We start from the raw sequence: 21,117 nt of genomic DNA, 5'->3' as shown, positions 1-21,117 counted from the left end.
ACTGTTTATTGATAAATATCATTACAAAACATTTTGTAATTTGACTTCTGGTAGATAACTTTAAGATGCCATACTTCTTACCATTAGCTCCTTCATATAAAACTCATATCGAATTTATTTTATTCTGCTTGAACAATTTATAGATATTTTTGCAAACAACATTTTCTTAAGACATTTATGTAGCTTATCTAGATATCAATAATTAAGAAATGTCACTGAAACATTTTATAATGAAAATATGGGGAATAGATTGATTCTAAAAGTGCATTGCATCTGAGTCTACAGAAAATGTGACTGCAGCTTCCTTTTAATAAAAGCAAATGTACACTTTATATAAATATTTAATTCTCTGGCACATTATCTTAAATTATATTTATGTGTAATCACTAAATAATTTATTTTGTAGGTTTTATATCTATCACTTGGCTTAAAATTTAATAGCAGTAATAGATATGTTTGTAAGACTACTTACACTATCTGAGAAGTCCTTCTCAGGGAAGCTTGTAAGTTCTTATCTCTTTTAATCCACATTCCTGGCCTCATTATTTTTGCCTCTTGTTAAGTGTAGCAACTTGATAGCTTAAATATCTCAACATCATAAGGAGAGTCTCAAAAGCCACCGATATTTGTATATGGATGTCCTGCAGAGCCCGGTGAGCCAGGCTAGGGTCATAAACCTTAAGAATACTCTAAATAAATCTAAAACTGGCAATCTCTTTATTCACAGTTTTGAATTCCTATGTGCTACATGTGTTATCCAATGCCATAGATACAAAAACAAATAGGACTTAACCCTACCCTCAAGAAAGTTATATTCAAAGCAACTAAAACAGGAAAAACAAGAATATGTGAAAAATTCTGAAATGGATGAGAAAATTATTTTATTAAAATAAATAGTTTAGAAAATTTATGAGCTATATACCTCAGAGGGTATATATATATATATATATATATATATATACATACACATACATAGAGAGAGAGAGAGAGAGAGAGAGAGAGAGAGAGAAAGAGAGAGAGAGAGAGAGGATATAGCCAAGTATAAATGAAAAGAAAACAGAAAAAGAAAGATAGGACTTTATTAAAATAAGGTAAATTAGGAATTTTCTTCTATATGACAATACTAATAGGGGTCAAACATAAGCCATAAGGAATATGATACTTATAAATTCTTAAGTTGACAAAAGCCTTACATTCCATCAAACAGAGAACTATTATGAAACATGGAGAAAAAGATACATAATTCAATGAAAAATACCCAAAACACATAAATCAATGCTTCAGAAATGTCCAATATCATAAATAGCTGTTAAACTTCATTTGTCATCAAGAACATACAAATTGAGATAAAAATTCACACCTACCCGAATTGCTAACATTTTAAAAGAGAATAAAATTACAAACTGTGGCAAATGTTTGAAGTAATTCAAATTCTCCCACCCTATACTAATATTTTAACCTATGAAACCACTTTAAAAAATTGGCAGCAATCCAGCACATTCTCCAACTTTATTCTTAGCAACATTTCTGAATATTTATGTAAGATAAGCAACTCAGAGTACAATCATTAAGTACTTTCAAAGCTACAAGTACTTTCTAACCTCTTAACAGATATCATTATTTTTCCCCCAGAATTTAACCTACTTATTTTCTATTATAAATTTTCCAGATCATTTTTCTCCTAGGCCTTTAAATGTTCTAATTACTAGATTTGTTTGTGATCACTGATGATTTATTTGATATGAAAATACTTGCATTTTTTAATAAACCATTTCCTCATTTTCACTTATGTTATTGTCTAACCCATTTGTGATTTTTCTCTTATTTTTATTTTTGATCCACTAAGATTTATTTTACATAAAGTATGGAGTCAATATCTAATATAATTTTATCATAAAAGTTGTTAATTAGCCAAGCGTGGTTGGCTAATTACATGCCTGTAATCCCAGCGGCTCTGGGAGGCTGAGACAGAAAAATTGCGAGTTCAAAGCCAGCCTCAGCAAAAGCAAGGATCTAAGCAACTCAGTGAGACCCTGTCTTTAAATTAAATACAAAATAGGGTTGGTGATAAGGCTCAGTGGTTGAGTGCCCCTGAGTTCAATCCCCCACCAAACAAAAGAAGTTGTTAAGTAATATTTAATCAGTCTTTATGAAAAAAAATTCAGTATTTCTCCTACTGACTTGCACATTCATGTTTATCACATATATACTCAGTGGGAACATAAATTAATAAAATCACTTGGGAAAATAGTGTGCACATTACTCGGCTTCACTGATGTAAAAACATGCTTCTTCTCCCACTAAGTCATACTGCATCTGATAACTTTAAGACTTTGTTTTCTCCAAAATCAAATCAATAAAAAAGACTGCTTTGTTATAAATTTGTTATACATTGATAATATATACATATATTATGCTATATGATATTAAATATTATTATATCTTATAATAAAATGTACATTATATACTACATATTTATTAATTATATATTATATTATATTGTATGTACATACCTCTAAACTAGAGAGACTGAGAGAAAAGTTCTGAATTTTAATTATGATTTGATGATGAATTGAAGTCATCATGATGACACATGGAGGTACACAGTGGGCATCATATCATTTTTGTAATTGAAATACTCATGCAAGTGTGATGAGACTAAAATTGTAAACAAAGTTCTCCCAAGATTGTCTCTTCCTCTTCATAATAGAGCCATTCTACCCACTTAGTTTCTTATTTACTACTGACTTACAGTGTCCTGACTTTAAGATTTCCAGTAAGCAATGTGTTAATGAATGGAAGGCAAAGAACAAGAATATCTCAGGTTTGAGGCAATGTGAGGACTAGAACAGAGGAACCTCTTAAAGAAATGGTTAAGAATACCAAAAAAAGGGCTATAAGGAATATTTTTATGCTCTATATACCCTCTTTGCAAATATCTATCAAATAGATGCAAGCCCTTAAATTTGCGGGTTTTTGAAACTAATTTCTGTAGCTGAATCCAGTGTCTCTGATTGCAATATTGCTTTGAGTCTATGTTGCTTGGATAGTGTAAAACAAGTCCATAGGCTTGCAGTTTTTCCTGTAGGTTTTTATTCCTAGGATAAATCCTAAGAAGTAACAAAGGGGTTAACTCATAGCTAAGTATTTTCTTACCCTTCTGGGATTTATTTGAAGATCCAAGATATAGGAGAAACTTACTCCAGAGTTTTCTGATTTAAGAAGCAAAGAGAGATTCAAATAAGCAGTTTGAAAACATGGGCAGTATCAGCAAAAGTGTTCAAATACTCAGTTGAAAGGATATTCAAATACATATTTTGAAAATATATTCAGTCACAGTATAGAAAGCTTAATATATATCTAAAAACTGTGCATGCACAATGGAATAAAAAAGAGTATAATATTGAAGGGTCATAAAGTTAGCTATGAAAATAATAAAATGATGGTGCTTTTTGTTAACTTATTGAGTTTTCTCTTTAATATATAACATTCAAATTAGTAGATAGGAGCTAATGGTATTTTCATGCATCATTGCTATGTGAGTATTCTACCTGTGGACTTTTCCATCCTCTTATAGGAATGGTAAATAGCAAGACTGTTTTGAAGACTTTAATATGACCCAGACATCGTTTTTATGTGCCATATAAACTTTAAAGTTCCCATACCACTCACCTTAATTAGTTACCCTTTTGAAATATTCACAGTTTGGAGAAAGTTTGAAATTTCCGATAACTTTTCCAGCTAATATGATATTTCTGCCACTTAAAAAGGCAAAACTAAGCAAATAAAAGCAGAAATGATTGGCCTCTTAAGGACATATGTTAAGTGTATTTGAATGATTAAGAATATATTTGATTTGTTATTCTTTTCTATTGTTTGTTAATATATAGAAACAAGCAAGAATCTGAGTGAATGCTTTCAAAAACTTCTAGAAAACAGTATACTTGTAATATAATGTTAGATGAGAATAATACTATCCACTGACATTTCTTACAAGCACTTTAAATCTTTTGTTAATGGGACTCTATAACAGATTTAAAATATAAATTAAATATTAAGTTTGAGTGGATATTTAAAGAGAAATGTCTACATAAATATAAAGAACATAAAATCAATAAAATCAATTTAATAATAAATAATATTTTCAATCATTTTGATATTAAACTATAAAATTTACTGAAATTTTAAATTATTTTTGTCAGTGTTAGAAAACTTATGGCCTGGCATTTTTTATATTTTGCATATATCCTCTTTTCACATACTAAATACAGAGCAAACATCAAAATAATAATAAAATTATATGCCTAATATTACAAAAATAGGTTTGATATTTCAAACACACAATACTAAAAATTCTAATAATTGGATATAATAGTCAAGTAAGATTATTATGCAATAGAAATGTGTGATAATAGGAGTTTAGCTTCATTTTCAAAGATGTATCCAAATATATTCTTCCTTAGGGATTTGAATAATGTCTTGGGGATTAGATTGTTATTATTTTGTCATTGATTTTAACATATTTTGGCAAGTTCAGTATACTCTTAGGTATATTTTACTCAAAAGAATTTTTTTTGAATGTAAAGATGAAAGACATTTTTAGCGTTTATACAGGGTTTCTTTTATTGGTATCTCAACCAGTACCAAAGGCTTTAATAATGAGTCTTATATCAAATATGGGTTCTTATTTTCAAAATATATAGACCTATAGACTTGTACAGTGATAGATATTAATTAACATAAGCAAAATGAAAAATATTTAATACATAAAGTTTGCCTAAATAAAAGAGATTGGCATAAAACAGAATTAAAAATCAAATGAGTTACGTGGCCTTTTAACATAGAAATGATATGATATGAGTGATATGGCAGAGTTCTGTGGATCATTACTTCTGTCTGCCTGATACAAGTTAAAATGGTCCAAGTATTCAATCTGGAATCTCCATGTTACCTTTAAATATACATTTTATAAATGGGAATAGCTTGAACACCTATAAGTAAAGAGAGTAGAAATTTTCTTAAACCTGCAGAAAAGTTTTCAGAATACTTCTTTTGTGATTACTTGCTAAGATTATTTTCTCTATTGTTTATATGATAGAATTTGGACTGAAATTTTTTACAGTAATGAGGTTGTGTGAGAAGTAGTGAAACCACATTCACCTCAAAACTTTGTCTTCTCAGTAGAATACAATAATTGTTCATGAGCACATTGTTTTAGACCAATTCAAAAACAAGATCTCTCTCTCTCTAGACAGACTCATGAACATGAAATATGTACTACCAATGGGATAATATTGATCTTTTTTTTATTTTTGGTACCCAGGATTAAACTCAGGGGCACGTAACCACTGAGATGCCTCCCCAGCCCATTCTTGTATTTCATTTAGAGATGGGGTTTCACTGAGTTGCTTAGCACCTCTCTAAATTGCTGAGACTGCCTTTGAACTTGCGGACCTTCTGCCTGTCCCCTGAGCTGCTGAGATTACAAGCATGTGCCACCATGCCCAGCTAATAATATTGAACTTTATAATCATTGAATTATACAGTAATTTTACAGGTGATAATCATTTCATTGCTATTAGTTTCTATAATTACATTCACATTACAAATCTCTTTATGTGGACGGAATCCATGTAAAGATAAGATCAGGGAATGTAATTCTGAATGGTTTAAACAGTGAAATACAAATCTGCTCTCCTATGTACTCCCAACATAACACCTATCAGCCTGCATAGAATTCAAGAGACAGGACTGCTCAAAGACAAATGAGGCTATAAAGCAGCTTCACTTCTGAGGCAAAGTATGACAGAGGCTTCCAGGGTTTGAGTGGCCTTTTTAGGTATTTTCTGGAATTCAACCTGATTATGAAAATTTGTTGAAATCTGTGAGGCACTAGTGTGATGGTTATAAAACTGAATATACTTTCTGCTAACAAGGGTTTGGTAAAGTAGTAGGTATAGCTATTATATCATAATAGAGGAACATTTTGATCCTCTCCATAAATAATACTGAAGTGCATTCAATCTATGGGTGGATTTTTTAACCTCTTTAACATATACTTCCTCTATAATCTAGACAGTAAAATCAGAAGCTGAAATAAATGAGGAGGACAGGAGAAGAATAAACAACAGTAATTACTATCTATTTGCAAAGAATCTGTTCTTCAGAGGAAACAAATCTCTGAAACGATTGCCTTTACCCAAGAGCTCTGAAAATTTTTCCGGCAGTAGTAGTAACATTCTTCTTGGTAGTGGGTTCTCTGAAACCTATAGAGAATGGTGATCTCTTACCACCTTGAATAATTCATTAGAATATAAATTGACACAAATGCATTCAATCAACTGTTGGCCAAATTCTATGATTGCATGAATTGCATTTGCCAGCAAGAATAATTCTGTTCACTTCACAGGACAGAATTTAGAAAATAAAAGGGAAGCAAGTAAAGTATTTCTAAGTGTTTTGCATAATTGAACTTATTTAATCCATGCACTAGTCTAATGAAAGAGACCCAATGATTATATTTCCAATTTTATAGATGAGAGAAATTAAGAGAGGTTAACATGCCCATATTTACAGCTAGTAAAGTAAGGGAACTAGAATTTGAAATCAGAGGTGGCTGGTTCCAAAATCTGACAACATTCTGCCTCTCTCTGAACCAAAGGTGAAAGGAATATGAAAAAAGAATACCTAAAGGATATCAATTGATTATTATAAAATAAATTCAATATTATTTTCTCTATTGTTTAAAAAATATGTCTCTTTCTGTTTTTTTTTCTTCCAGAGGGTTATAATGATCTAAATTTCAGTTATTCAAGCTGAAGTTTTCCTATAGGACAGGCAGATCTCTTTCTGAATCCCACTATCACCCTGTGACACCTCTTTCTCCCTGCTCCCTCTCCCAAGAACTGCAAGGATATGCAATTGTGCACCTATGTGTACGGAAGCTGGGGTTCTCCTACGCTAGACCAGAGGTTCTAAATTTTAGCTTGTATCAAAATATCTGGTACAATTGTTAAAACTCAACACCTAAAGTTTCTGATTTAGCAGACTGGAAAAGAAGCAGAGAATTTGTATTATTTCTAAGCAAGCCAATATACCACTATCTACACTCTATTCTTGACCCAATGATATAGATTGATATTCTAAGCTCAGTGTCCTAGAGACTCTGCCTCAAAAGTAACTTGGAGAAAAGGGATTTTTTATTATAAGGATATTATAGTTTTAGGAAATTGATGACATTTCTGAATATTCTGTTTTCCTCTCAATTTTATTATTTTTTCACTCTATTATTTTTTATCAATTCTTTTAGGGGGTAGGATTTACATTGTTCTTCTTAAAAATACTTAAGCTGAATAATTTGCTCATTTACTGTCAATTCTTCAGCTTCATCTTAAACAATACACAATTTTCAGTATATCTTAATGTATATATTAGTAATTGTAAAAATTCTCAGGATTCAATGATCACCACTCATTTTGGAGGTAATCTTGGACATTATTTATGTTTGAGAATGCATTTTTTCATCTTTAAACCTCATTTTTTAACAAAGTTATTAATGGTAACAGAGGAAAGAAATCTATTAGGGTCAGTTGCTAGTTCCTGTAAGTTAAGGCAAACTATGAATCATAATAAGTTATTTTAAAACATTATTTCTCCCAAATTTCCAGAAATTGATAGAAACATTTACCTAGAAAATTTCTTTATTTTCCTTACTGTAAATTTATTCATTTATTTACAAAATTAAAAATAGTGCAGCCATGTTAATGACATAATCAAACAGTACTTAATGATTTTAGGTAAAATATCTTCCTCCCATATACTCTCACTTCCAGACCCAGTATCCAAAAATATTCATGCTTTGCTATTTCCAGTATTTACTTCTGATGATTATTAATATAATTAGACATGTTGTAATTTTTTTCTTTTTCTTTCTTCACTTCTTACCATATGACATTTATTAACAAGAAACAATATAGTTGAGAAATGTAATTAACACTTCTCCTTTCCTTCCCTCTTGACTTTGCTGTTATTTTTGGTTTTCCTTTTGTTTATTTAACTTTAAGTAAGACAATTAAAACTCCACTGCTTATTTCACCAACTGTAGATGTTATTTGGAGAGGATTTTAATTTACATGGCTAATTATCAAAACTAAGACTTTCATGGATTAGTAACTTGGCAGCTCTACAGAAACAAGGAGAGTAAAGATGGTCAGATGGGACACCTCAATATTGCAGGTTTTTTTTTTTTTCACACTTACCACTCTATAGAAAAACTCACATTTTACTTTTTAAAATTGCAAATAGGAAACTTAGGTATTTCAAATAGTCAGAAACTATTTGGGATTTCTGGGTATGTTTCTCTGACCATAGGAAGCAGATTAGGACTACAGAAAATACTCAGAATTGAAATCCTTTCTCAGGGTCTGAGTAGTGCCACACTTTTGAAAAGATGCCATATATTTCATTAGCTGAACCGGGAATAAAGGAGCTTAACTATAAATTGACTTTGGCTGATTAAAAATACATTCCTTTAACACAGAACTAGGAACAGTTGCCTAATATTTAACTCTTATTTCAAGCATACATATTTTGACGAGGCTTAGACTTTTTCAGTTTAGGAATGAATACAAGTATTATATGTGAAGAGAACCAACCATTGGAAAGATGTGTGTGTGTGTATGTGTGTGTGCACGCATAAAAGAGAGAGAGATGAAGAAAGTGAGCATGAGGGAAATGAAGCAGGGATACGTTTAGTGAGTGTTTTGTTTGTATGAAAGAAACAACAATTAGTTGGGTGTAATGAAGTTACTTTGATATTGATTTGATATTTTTCATGTTTCTAAATTCACAGTTAGAGAATAGAATATTAGTTAAGTTGCTCCTACCAATAGTTGATTGTTTTCAGAAAAGTATGGTTAGTCTTAGAAAGCATGTTAGTGAACTTGAAAACCTCTAAGATTTATATAGTATCTAAATTATTGGTCAATAATCATCCTTAATTGTGATAATTCTCATGAAAATAAGTATTGCACACGATAGTTTAATATCAGTATTCTTTTTAGCATTTCATCAGTATGCATTTATACTGAGAATTGAAACTATTGCTTTTGCAAGACATAAATGATGTATTTCAATGTTCTGTCACTTGAAAAGAAATAATATGAAATATCATTGAAGTATTTCCTCAGAATGTGAAGCTGTCAGATACTAAGAGAGATTTTTATTTCCCTTTAGAATTACCACTTACATATTGGGGCCCAGGGTTGCAAAAATTTAAAGTGGTGTTTCCCAAAATATGTTCTAAAGATATTCGTTCAAAGAGATATTAATGAATGTTTCTAGCAATTGTACACACAGTGCCATGTCTTTAGGGAGTCATTACACAAATTAGCATACTTAAGTCTCTGAGAAGCTCTTCCTTGCTGTAGATCAACTTTTTAACACTTTATTTATTACCATGATTCCCAAATTGATCTGTACAAAAATATTTTCATTTATCCAACATATATATTATTGCTTTTTCATTCTTCATTTTTTTCCAGCATACAGATTATTCATATAGGAGTTAGTAAATTATGTGTCACTTACTTCCTTTTTAAAATAAAGTTTTATTGAAACATTTATGTCCACTTGTGGCTCTTATGCCATAATGGAGGAGATGAGAGACTGCAACATAAACTTATGGCTGACAAAGTGTATATATATTGCTTATCTGGTTCTTTTCCAATAGGAAAAACTTTTTACAAGTGTTGATAGCAAAATAAAATACCACTGGACATCAAATTGGGAAACACCAGCTTACAATATCTATTATAAATTTTGAAGACCATTATAAATTAAGTACTTATAACTACATAATATATAACTAATATTTTCATTGTTATTTATTTATTTTTAAATTTGTTCTAATTATACATGATAGCAGAATGCATTTCAATTCGTTGTCCACAAATGGATCACAACTTTTCATTTCTCTGGTTGTACATGATGTAAAGTCGCACCACATGTGCAGTCATACACATATCTAGGTAATGATATTTATCTTATTCCACCATCTTCCTACCCCCATATCCCCTCCCCTTCCCTTCTTCCCCTTTGCCCTATCAAAGATTCTCCATTCTCCCCATGTCACTGCCCACTCCATCATTATGTGTCAACATCCACTTTTCAGAGAGAATATCCAGGCTTTGTTTTTTTGGCATTGGCTTACTTTGCTTAGCATGATATTCTCCAACTCCATCTGCAAATGCCATAATTTTATTCTATTTTAATGTTGAGTAATATTCCTTTGTGTATATGTACTACAGTTTCTTTATCCATTCATCTATTGAAGTGTATCTAGATTGCTTCCACAGTTTAGCAATAGTGAATTTTTAAGTCCTATACCGACAGAGGAGTGGGATAGCTGGGTCAAATATTGGTTACATTCCCAGCAGGACTCTCCATACTGATTTCCATACTGGTTGCACCAATTTGCAGTCCCACCACCAATGTATAAGTTTCTTTTTCTCTACATACTCACCAACACTTATTGTTGCTTATATTGATAACTGCCATTCTGACCAGAATGAGATGAAATCTTAGAGTAGTTTTGATTTGCATTTCTCTAATTACTAGAGATGTCGAACATTTTTTCATATATTTTTATGTTTGTTGATTGGTTCTATATCTTTTTCTGAGAAGTGTCTGCTCAGCTCTTTAGTGTGTTTATTGATTGTTTTTTTTTTGTGTGTGTGTGTGTGTATGTGTGTCTGTTAAGTTTTTTGAGTTCTTTATATATCTTGAAGATTACTGTCTATCTGATGTGCGTGTGGCAAAAATTTCCTCCCAAAATGTAGGCTCTCTCTTCATCTCATTGATTGTTTTTTTGCTGAAAACAAGCTTTTTAGTTTGAATCCATTCCACTCATTGATCCTTGATTTTATTTCTTGCACTTTATGAGTCTTATTAAGGAAGTTGAGGGCCTGATCCAACATGATGAAGATTTGGGCCTACTTTTTCTTCTATTAGATGTAGGCTCTCTTGTCTAATTTCTAGGTCCTTGATACACTTTGAGTTGAGTTTTGTGCATGGTGAGAGATAGGGATTTAGTTTTATTTTGCTACATATGGATTTCCAGTTTTCCCAGCACCATTTGTTGAAGAGGCAATCTTTTCTCCAATATATATTTTTGGTGCCTTTGTCTAGAATGAGGTAAATGTTTTTATGTGGGTTTATCTTTGTGTAATCTATTCTGTACCATTGGTCTAAATTCTACTTTGATGTCTATACCTGCTATTAACTAATTTTAATAATATAAAACTCAAATAATGTGACTTTGATACCTATCAATGTCAGTTTTTTGAAACTATTAGAATGCAGCTGAACTAATTAATGCATATTTTTGAAGTTTATCAAATTAATGTAGTTTATATAAAAATGTAAAGAAATATTTAGGATGGAGACAATATAAACATTTCAAGTATTTTCTAAAGCAGAAAGAAAAACTTCATATCAGAACATTTTATAGCCTTCATCTTAAAAAACACAACCTCTAGAAAATTTAAGGATGTATTATAATCATCTTTCCTCATTTTCCCCCCATCAAATTCTATGTACAGATTACTATGACTTTTCATTTTTAATTTTCAGGCACCTTGCTTCCTCTTCACATTCAAAGTTAAGTATTGTAAGGTCTAAAACCATGAGTCCTAACATTTATTTTAACTACTAGATCAGATGCTCTATAGGTGGCCAGACTAAGATATATCAATGTAATTTCTTTTGAAAGTATTAGAATGCAGCTGAACTAATTTCTGAATTTTTTTCTAGGAAGAACTGAACCCCATTGTTGTTACTCCACTAATCCAAGCCATTGATCAGGACAGGAATATTCAGCCACCATCAGATAGGCCCGGCATCCTCTATTCCATCCTTGTTGGTGCGTATTTCTAATGTTTTATATTATCAGTAATCACTGTAGAATTATGATGAAATACTTTCAAACCAAAGAAAATCCTTTTAATGATAAAGTTTCTTATATTGAAATTGATTGTGGCATTTATATATAAAAATTTAGATATAATAATATAAAGTCTTTCTTCTTTTTTTTTATTGATTGTTCAAAACATTACAGAGCTCATGATATATCATCTTTCATACATTAGACTCAATTGGGTTTTGAACTCCCATTTTTACCCCAAATACAGATTGCAGAATCACAACTGTTACATACTCACATTATTACATAATGGCATATTAGTGACTGTTGTATTCTGCTACCTTTCCTATCTCCTACTATCCCCCCTCCCCCCCCTCCCATCTTCCCTCTCTACCTCCTCTGCTGTTGTTCAATTCTCTCCCCCCTTTTCCCCACTCTCCCTTGCCCCTCATAACCTCTTATAATTTTGTGTATCATTGAAGGTCTCCTACCATTTCCATATGCTTTCCCTTCTCTCTCCCTTTTAAAGGCATAAAAATAGGAAAAGAAGAAATTAAATTATCGCTATTTGCGGATGACATGATAATATACTTAACAGACCCAAAAGAGTCTACAAAGAAGCTGCTAGAGTTAATAAATGAATTCAGCAAAGTGGCAGGTTATAAAATCAACACACATAAATCAAAGGCATTCCTATATATCAGCAACAAAACCTCTGAAATGGAAATAAGGAAAACCACTCCATTCACAATATCCTCAAAGAAAATAAGATACTTGGGAATCAACCTAACAAAAGAGGTGAAAGACTTATACAATGAAAACTATAGAACCCTAAAGAGAGAGATAGAAGAAGATCTTAGAAGATGGAAAAATGTACCCTGTTCATGGATAGGCAGAACTAACATCATCAAAATGGTGATATTACCCAAAGTTCTCTACAGGTTTAATGCGATGCCAATCAAAATCCCAATGGCATTTCTTGTAGAAATAGATAAAGCAATCATGAAATTCATATGGAAAAACAAAAGACCCAGAATAGCAAAAGCAATTCTAAGAAGGAAATGTGAATCTGGAGGTATAGCAATACCAGAGTTCAAACTGTACTACAAAGCAATAGTAACAAAAACAGCATGGTACTGGTACCAAAACAGGCAGATGGACCAATGGTACAGAATAGAAGACACAGAGGCTAATCCACAAAGTTACAACTATCTTATATTTGATAAAGGGGCTAAAAACATGCAATGGAGGAAGGATAGCATCTTCAACAAATGGTGCTGGGAAAACTGGAAATCCATATGCAACAAAATGAAACTGAATCCCTTTCTCTCGCCATCCACAAAAGTTAACTCAAAATGGATCAAGGAGCTAGATATCAAATCAGAGACGCTGCGTCTGATAGAAGAAAAAGTTAGCTCTGATCTACATATAGTGGGGTTGGGCCCCAAATTCCTTAATAGGACACCCATAGCACAAGAGTTAATAACAAGAATCAACAAATGGGACTTACTTAAACTAAAAAGTTTTTTCTCTGCAAGGGAAACAATAAAAGAGGTAAATAGAGAGCCTACATCATGGGAACAAATTTTTACCCCTCACACCTCAGATAGAGCCCTAATATCCAGAATGTACAAAGAACTCAAAAAATTAAACAATAAGATAGCAAATAACCCAATCAACAAATGGGCCAAGGACCTGAACAGACACTTCTCAGAGGAGGATATACAATCAATCAACAAGTACATGAAAGAATGCTCACCATCGCTAGCAATCAGAGAAATGCAAATCAAAACCACCTTAAGATACCATCTCACTCCAGTAAGATTGGCAGCCATTATGAAGTCAAACAACAATAAGTGTTGGCGGGGATGTGGGAAAAAGGGTACACTTGTACACTGCTGGTGGGACTGCAAAATGGTGAGGCCAATTTGGAAAGCAGTATGAAGATTCCTGGGAAAGCTGGGAATGGATCCACCATCTGACCCAGCTATTTCCCTTCTCGGACTATTCCCTGAGGACCTTAAAAGAGCCCACTATAGGGATACGGCCACATCAATGATTATAGCTACACAATTCACAATAGCTAGACTGTGGAACCAACCTAGATGCCCTTCAATAGATGAATGGATAAAAAAAATGTGGCATCTATACACAATGGAGTATTATGCAGCACTAAGAAATGACAAAATCATAGAATTTTCAGGGAAATGGATGGCATTAGAGCAGATTATGCTATGTGAAGCTAGCCAAGCCCTAAAAAACAAATGCCAAATGTCTACTTTGATATAAAGAGAGCAACTAAGAACAGAACAGGAAGGAAGAGCATGAGGAAAAGACTAACAGTAAACAAAGACGAATGGGGGGAGAGAAAGGGAGAGAGAAGGGAAAGCATAAGGAAATGGTAGGAGACCTTCAATGATACACAAAAGTATAAGAGGTTATGAGGGGCAAGGGGGAGGGGGGAAAAAGGGGGAGAGAATTGAACAACAGCAGAGGAGGTAGAGAGGGAAGATGGGAGGGGAGGGGAGGGGGGATAGTAGGAGATAGGAAAGGTAGCAGAATACAACAGTCACTAATATGCCATTATGTAATAATGTGAGTGTGTAACAGTTGTGATTCTGCAATCTGTATTTGGGGTAAAAATGGGAGTTCAAAACCCAATTGAGTCTAATATATTAAAGATGATATATCATGAGCTCTGTAATGTTTTGAACAATCAATAAAAAAAAGATATAAATTCACTTGTTCTTCAAAAGACATGGATGACTGATTGAAAAGACAAGTGACAGAAAAGAGCCTATATTTACAAACCATGAGCCTAATGAAGGACTTCTACTGGGAATATGTAAAAACAATTTAATAAGAATGAGGTAATTTAATTATAAATTGGACAAAAGTTTTAGCAAATGCTTTATCATAGAAAATAGTAAATCACAAATATGTATGTGAAAAGTTACTCTACCTCTTTTGCCTTTAAGAAAAGCTAACTAAAGGTAAAGTGAATATCAATATATAACCTAGAATGGCTAACACTTAAAAGTCTGAACATTTCAAGTATAGATGGAGGAACTAGAACTCTCTTCCACTACTGATCCCGGAAATTAAAATATTTGAACACAAAGGAAATCAGAGAAAATTTATGTATTGTTGTTGTGTTGTGTTGTGTTGTGGATATATATATGTAAATTTATAGGACTGTAACCCCCAGAAAAGTTAATAAAATGCTTAGACACACACCTATCATTCCACTCCTAGATATTTATCCTGAGACAAATAAATTTATATACCCAATTTGTAATTAGACACAAAGTTCAAATACACATCAACATATAAATAGATAAATTTTGTATAACAAAATGATAAAATAATACTAAGATAAAAAATAAACTGTTGATATACAAAAAAAAAAACATGGATCACAAAATCATCAGGGCAAGTAAAGGATGCCAGCCCTTACCTCTCAAAAATATAGTAAATACTTACAAATTATTCAATAGATTTCTAGAAATACAAATTCATCTGTACTGGCAGAAAATGATCAGTATTTGCATGAGGGTGGGGCATTTGGATATGGAGATGAGAAAGAACAGAGTCAGGAAAACCTCTTGGGCAATGTTAGATAGGTACATTATATTAATTGTGGTGATGATTCTTGACCAACACAAAATTATACTTTTTATATATGTGAATTTTATTGTTTAACAATTACATCTCAAACCCACAGAAAATATAAAATATCCCAAATTGTAAATTTTTCACTAAGAGCTTTAGATTGCTATTTTTGTCCATTTAACTTTGATTGAAAATATAAGATTTTCTTAGAATACATAACAATAAGGGTTTTGAAACCCAGTAATTCTGTTGACTATATGAGTTACAATCCTGAAATTTGCTATACTATGTATAATTTTGAGGGTGGAAGATACAATTCTCAATTTTACACCTAAATTTGTGCTATCAAAATCAATTCTATGGAACAGCTTGTTTTAATTTTTTAAAGTATGATATTTTGAAGGAATATAGGAAATTAAACTGTATTAGGCCTTAGTCTGTGCCCTAGGAGATGTATTTTTTTTTTCAATTACTATTTATACTTTTGCTAAGTTAATATTCTATAATGATGTCTTAATATCAACGTTCTACACACACAGGGCCAGTGTCAAATTCATTGGACCTAGACTATATAGCATAATAGCAAACAGTTTGGACTCCAGAATAGATACCTTAAAATCGAATCCTGGCTCAGTCATTTACTAGCTATGACAATTCATAACATTTTGCCTAAATTAAGTGTTAGTTTCTTCATAGATCAAATAATATCTTCCCCATAGGGCTGTTTTGACTTTTATATGAAGAAGAACATTAATAAATAAAGAGATTACAATGTTTTCTCTACAGTAACTTCGGAGTTACCTGCTAGTAAGTATCACTCCCTTAAAGTTAAACACCTTTTTTCCCAGAGCAGCTTCTGTTATTCATTTAGGTGTAGTGTGTTGGTCTCATCTTTTTCTATGCAATGCTACATTCTGCTGTGATAAGAGCTGTGATAAGATACAATAAAAGCCAACTCTAAAATTTATTGCCTTAAAAAAACTTTGATTAGAAATAAGTAAAAAAAATAAAAAGAGAAAGAGTTAGAGAAAATATTAAAATAAAATAACCATTTATACCTCTTAGTTCAAGAAATAGTAAATTTCACATGGTGAAATTTTTGTTCTTAATCTATATTCTTATTCACCTCTCCCCTCATGTCAGTTTGAAAATCTCAATGTAATATTCCAACCCCAAAATATTTACTATATGTGTCTATAAAATAAAACCACTTAAAACAGTGTTGCAAAATCATATTATATCTAAAATATTGAACAACCTTTTAAAAATATAATATCCTTTTGTTTGTTACTGTCCTTTTCTCACAAATGTTATAATTTTAACAGTTCCTTTTTTTTCTTTTGGAATGGGGGTTGGCAGGGAATTTGTATAATGTTCACATATAGTGATTGATATTTTTCTTAAGCCACTTTAAAATCTGTGCTGGTTCTCTTTCCATTATTTTTTTCCTTATGCTGTATTTATTAGAAAAATCAAGTTATTTATTTTATGGGATTTTTCAGCAGTGTGCATTATGCTCTCCTTGGTATAATTTTACATATTGCCCCATCCTTTGTATTTCCTATAAATCACTACTAAAGATTTCTTTTTTGTGTGTTTGTGTGTGTGTCCCTCAGAACTATTCCACATTTGGTGTGCAAGTCTTTTGGGTTGACATTACAAAGCAGCACAGACTACATACCTCAAAAAATGCAAACTTTTCTCACAGTTTTGGAGGCTTAGAAACCCAAGGTCATGGTGTCTCCATGATTGGTTTCTGGTGAGGGTTATTCTCCTGACTTGTAAATGGCCATTTTTTTGCCATGTCTCAGTTGGCCCGTTTTTTTTTGTACTCTTACACACACACAGAGAGAGAGAGATAGAGTGTGTGTGTGTGTGTGTGTGTGTGTGTGTGTGTGATCAAGCACCTGTGCACACTCCAATGTGTCTTTGTGTCTTCACCTTCTCATAAGCCAGTTGATTAAGGACTCACTCATATGACCTCATGTCTTCCCCTTCTCATAAGCCAATGGATTTAGGACTCATTCCTATGACCTCTTTTAACCTGAATCACCTCAAAGGTTACTTCTTTACATACAGTTAAGTGATTCAGGTTTCACATATAATTTTGGAGGATAAGCAAAATCCAATCCCAAACAAATAATATTGAATTAACTTTCCTATCAGCAGTCAAAAATATCTGGTTGTCACTGTTTTGTAGCAACAGCTAATGTTCAATGATTTAATCCATCTATTTCTGAGGATCTATAAAATCTTTATGCTAATTTTATCATTTCTTTCATTACTAGCTGGAATAATTTCATAAACAACAAGTTCATCAATTATTTGTTTACAAAGACAGTCAATGGTTTGTTGGAAAAAGCAGAAAATGAATATTGTTTCTTATTTTGTGGGTTTCAAAATGCTTTCTAAGTGTCATCCATCGATGATCAACAAAGTGTTTTTCTTTTCAAAATTATGAACTTACAAAGTTAAATATTTCTTTCAAATCATTATGGACATTACCCATATTGTTGCTCAATTTGTCCCATCCTTAGCCAGAGAAAACCCTCACTTATTGACTCTTGAAATCTTTTGACATAAACCCAGTTTTCTTTGATATCTTTCTTGCTACCTGGTACAAGAAGGTGCTTCACATTGATCTTGATTTCCTCCCTTGGATATGGAATCAATGATCTTTTACAAAAACCTTAATTATTTTTGGTGGTATTTCAAAATACTGTTTCAAAACCATAAAGCACTGGGAGTTCATGGTTTCTAAGTTGGACATTGTTTTTAGTTCTTTGTTTTGGGTTCCATGCTATGGAATATGTGTTATATTCCTTAAGAACTAAAATGTGAGTTTAAACTTACTGTCAATCCAGTATGTAACTGTAGGCATTTTAAAAAAATAATTTAGGTTGATTCCTAAATTATTTTTTAAATGCCTACCTAACTAAAGAGGTGAAAGATGTATACAATGAAAACTACAGAACCCTAAAGAGAGAAATAGAAGAGGACCTTAGAAGATGGAAAAATATACCTTGTTCATGGATAGGCAGAACTAACATCATCAAAATGGCGATATTACCAAAAGTTCTCTATAGGTTTAATGCAATGCCAATCAAAATCCCAATGGCATTTCTTGTAGAAATAGATAAAGCAATCATGAAATTCATATGGAAAAATAAAAGACCCAGAATAGCAAAAACAATTATAAGCAGGAAGTGTGAATCAGGTGGTATAGCGATACCAGATTTCAAACTAAATTACAGAGCAATAGTAATAAAAACAGCATGGTGCTGGTACCAGAACAGGCGGGTGGACCAATGGTACAGAATAGAGGACACAGAGACCAATCCACAAAGCTACAACTATATTATATTTGATAAAGGAGCTAAAAACATGCAATGGAGAAAGGATAGCATCTTCAACAAATGGTGTTGGGAAAACTGGAAATCCATATGCAACAAAATGAAACAGAATCCCCTCCTCTCGCCATTCACAAAAGTCAACTTAAAGTGGATCAAGGAGCTAGATATCAAATCAGAGACTCTCCCTCTGATAGAAGAAAAAGTAGGCTCCGATCTACAGATTGTGGGGTCGGGCTCAAAATTCCTTAATAGGACACCCATAGCACAAGAGTTAATAACAAGAATCAACAAATGGGACTTTTTAAACTGAAAAGTTTTTTCTCAGCAAGAGAAACAATAAGAGAGGTAAATAGGGAGCCTACATCCTGGGAACAAATTTTTACTCCTCACACTTCAGATAGAGCCCTAATATCCAGAGTATACAAAGAACTCAAAAAATTAGACAATAAGAAAACAAATAACCCAATCAATAAATGGGCCAAGGACATGAACAAACACTTCACAGAGGAGGACATACAATCAATCAACAAGTACATGAAAAAATGCTCACCATCTCTAGCAGTCAAGAAAATGCAAATCAAAACCACCCTAAGATACCACCTCACCCCAGTAAGATTGGCAGCCATGATGAAGTCAAACAACAATGAGTGCTGGCGAGGATGTGGGGAAAAGTGTACTCTTGTACACTGCTGGTGGGTCTGCAAACGGGTGCGGCCAATTTGGAAAGCAGTATGGAGATTTCTGGGAAACCTGGGAATGGAACCACCATTTGACCCAGCTATTGCCCTTCTCGGACTATTTCCTGAAGACCTTAAAAGAGCACACTACAGGGATACTGCCACATCGATGTTCATAGCAGCACAATTCACAATTGCTAGACTGTGGAACCAACCCAGATGCCCTTCAATAGATGAATGGATAAAAAAAAATGTGGCATTTATACACCATGGAGTATTACGCAGCACTAAAAAATGACAAAATCATGGAATTTGCAGGGAAATGGATGGCACTAGAGCAGATTATGCTTAGTGAAGCTAGCCAATCCCTAAAAAACAAATACCAAATGTATTCTTTGATATAATGAGAGCAACTAAGAACAGAACAGGGAGGAAGAGCAGGAAGAAAAGATTAACATTAAACAGAGTCATGAGGTGGGAGGGAAAGGGAGAAAAAAAGGGAAATCACATGGAAATGGAGGGAGCCCCTCATTGTTATACAAAATTACATATAAGAGGTTATGGGGGGAATGGGATAACAAACATGGAGGGAAATGAATTACAGTAGATTGGGTAGAGAGAGAAGATGGGAGGGGAGGGCAAGGGGGATAGTAGAAGTTAGGAAAAGTAGCAGAATACAACAGTCACTAATATGGCAGTATGTAAAAATGTGATGTGTAACTGATGTGATTCTGCAATCTGTATTTGGGGTAAAAATGGGAGTTCATAACCCACTTGATTCTAATGTATGAAATATGATATGTCAAGAGCTTTGTAATGTTGTGAACAACGAATAAAAAATATTTAATTGTAGATGGACAATTTATTTATTTATTTGTTTGTTTTGTTTTTTTATGTTATTTATGTTATTTATTTGTTTTTTATATGGTGCTGTGGATCCAACCTAGTGCCTCACATGTGTGAGACTACCACTGAGCTACAACCCCATCCCCTAGGCATTTTTATTTACTTTCTTTAATTGTATATTTAGATCTCACTGTTAACACTAGTTTTCAAAGCTGAGAATGCTGGAATTAAAATTCCACATAATTACTCATTTAATTTATTATAAAATACTCTAACAATCATCTTAGCGTAAGAATATCAATACTACCATCTACAAAATTATTACAGTAGACAGTGTAATTTTTTTTTTAATTTCTCATACTCTTAGACTATTTTACACTGATGATGCCAGTAAGTTAGTATCTTTTAAAGTTATTTGGGTAATTCTTTTCTATTTGTACTTATGCCACCAACTGAAAACACAGATTGATTTTTTATTTTATATTTTAAAGTTTGAGATGTTTTAAAATTTAATTTGTTTCATAATAATATGTAATATTTACATGGATCCAAGTTTTTTAAAAAATGGTTAATATAGTTAATGAAGTCTAGTTTCAATATCTATGCCCTATTCTCTCCCTCCCTCTCTCCTATATGTTAACAATTTATAGTGTTATGATTTATCTTTGAATTTTATATATACTATATATTTTTTAAGTGTGTGTTCTTT

The 21,117-nt window shown here is 32.4% G+C and overlaps 1 protein-coding gene across 12 annotated transcripts in view; it reads left to right on the top strand.

The window, feature by feature from the left end:
- The window catches only part of PCDH15 (protocadherin related 15), a gene marked incomplete at both ends in the record, with an annotated part of 726,342 nt that overhangs the window by 387,080 nt on the left and 318,145 nt on the right, over window positions 1–21,117 (top strand). For all 12 annotated transcript variants that reach the window (XM_081268810.1, XM_081268808.1, XM_081268818.1 and 9 more), the window contains one exon: window positions 11,812–11,920. In XM_081268810.1, the coding sequence (XP_081124936.1) occupies window positions 11,812–11,920 (109 nt within the window). The remainder of the gene's footprint in view (window positions 1–11,811; window positions 11,921–21,117) is intronic.

The sequence above is a fragment of the Spermophilus citellus genome (genome assembly GCF_964194105.1).
Source record: "Spermophilus citellus genome assembly, chromosome: 15".
NCBI lineage: Eukaryota > Metazoa > Chordata > Mammalia > Rodentia > Sciuridae > Spermophilus > Spermophilus citellus.
The sequence above is the reverse complement of the archived record's forward strand: the minus strand, read 5'-3'. Positions and strand labels throughout refer to the sequence as shown.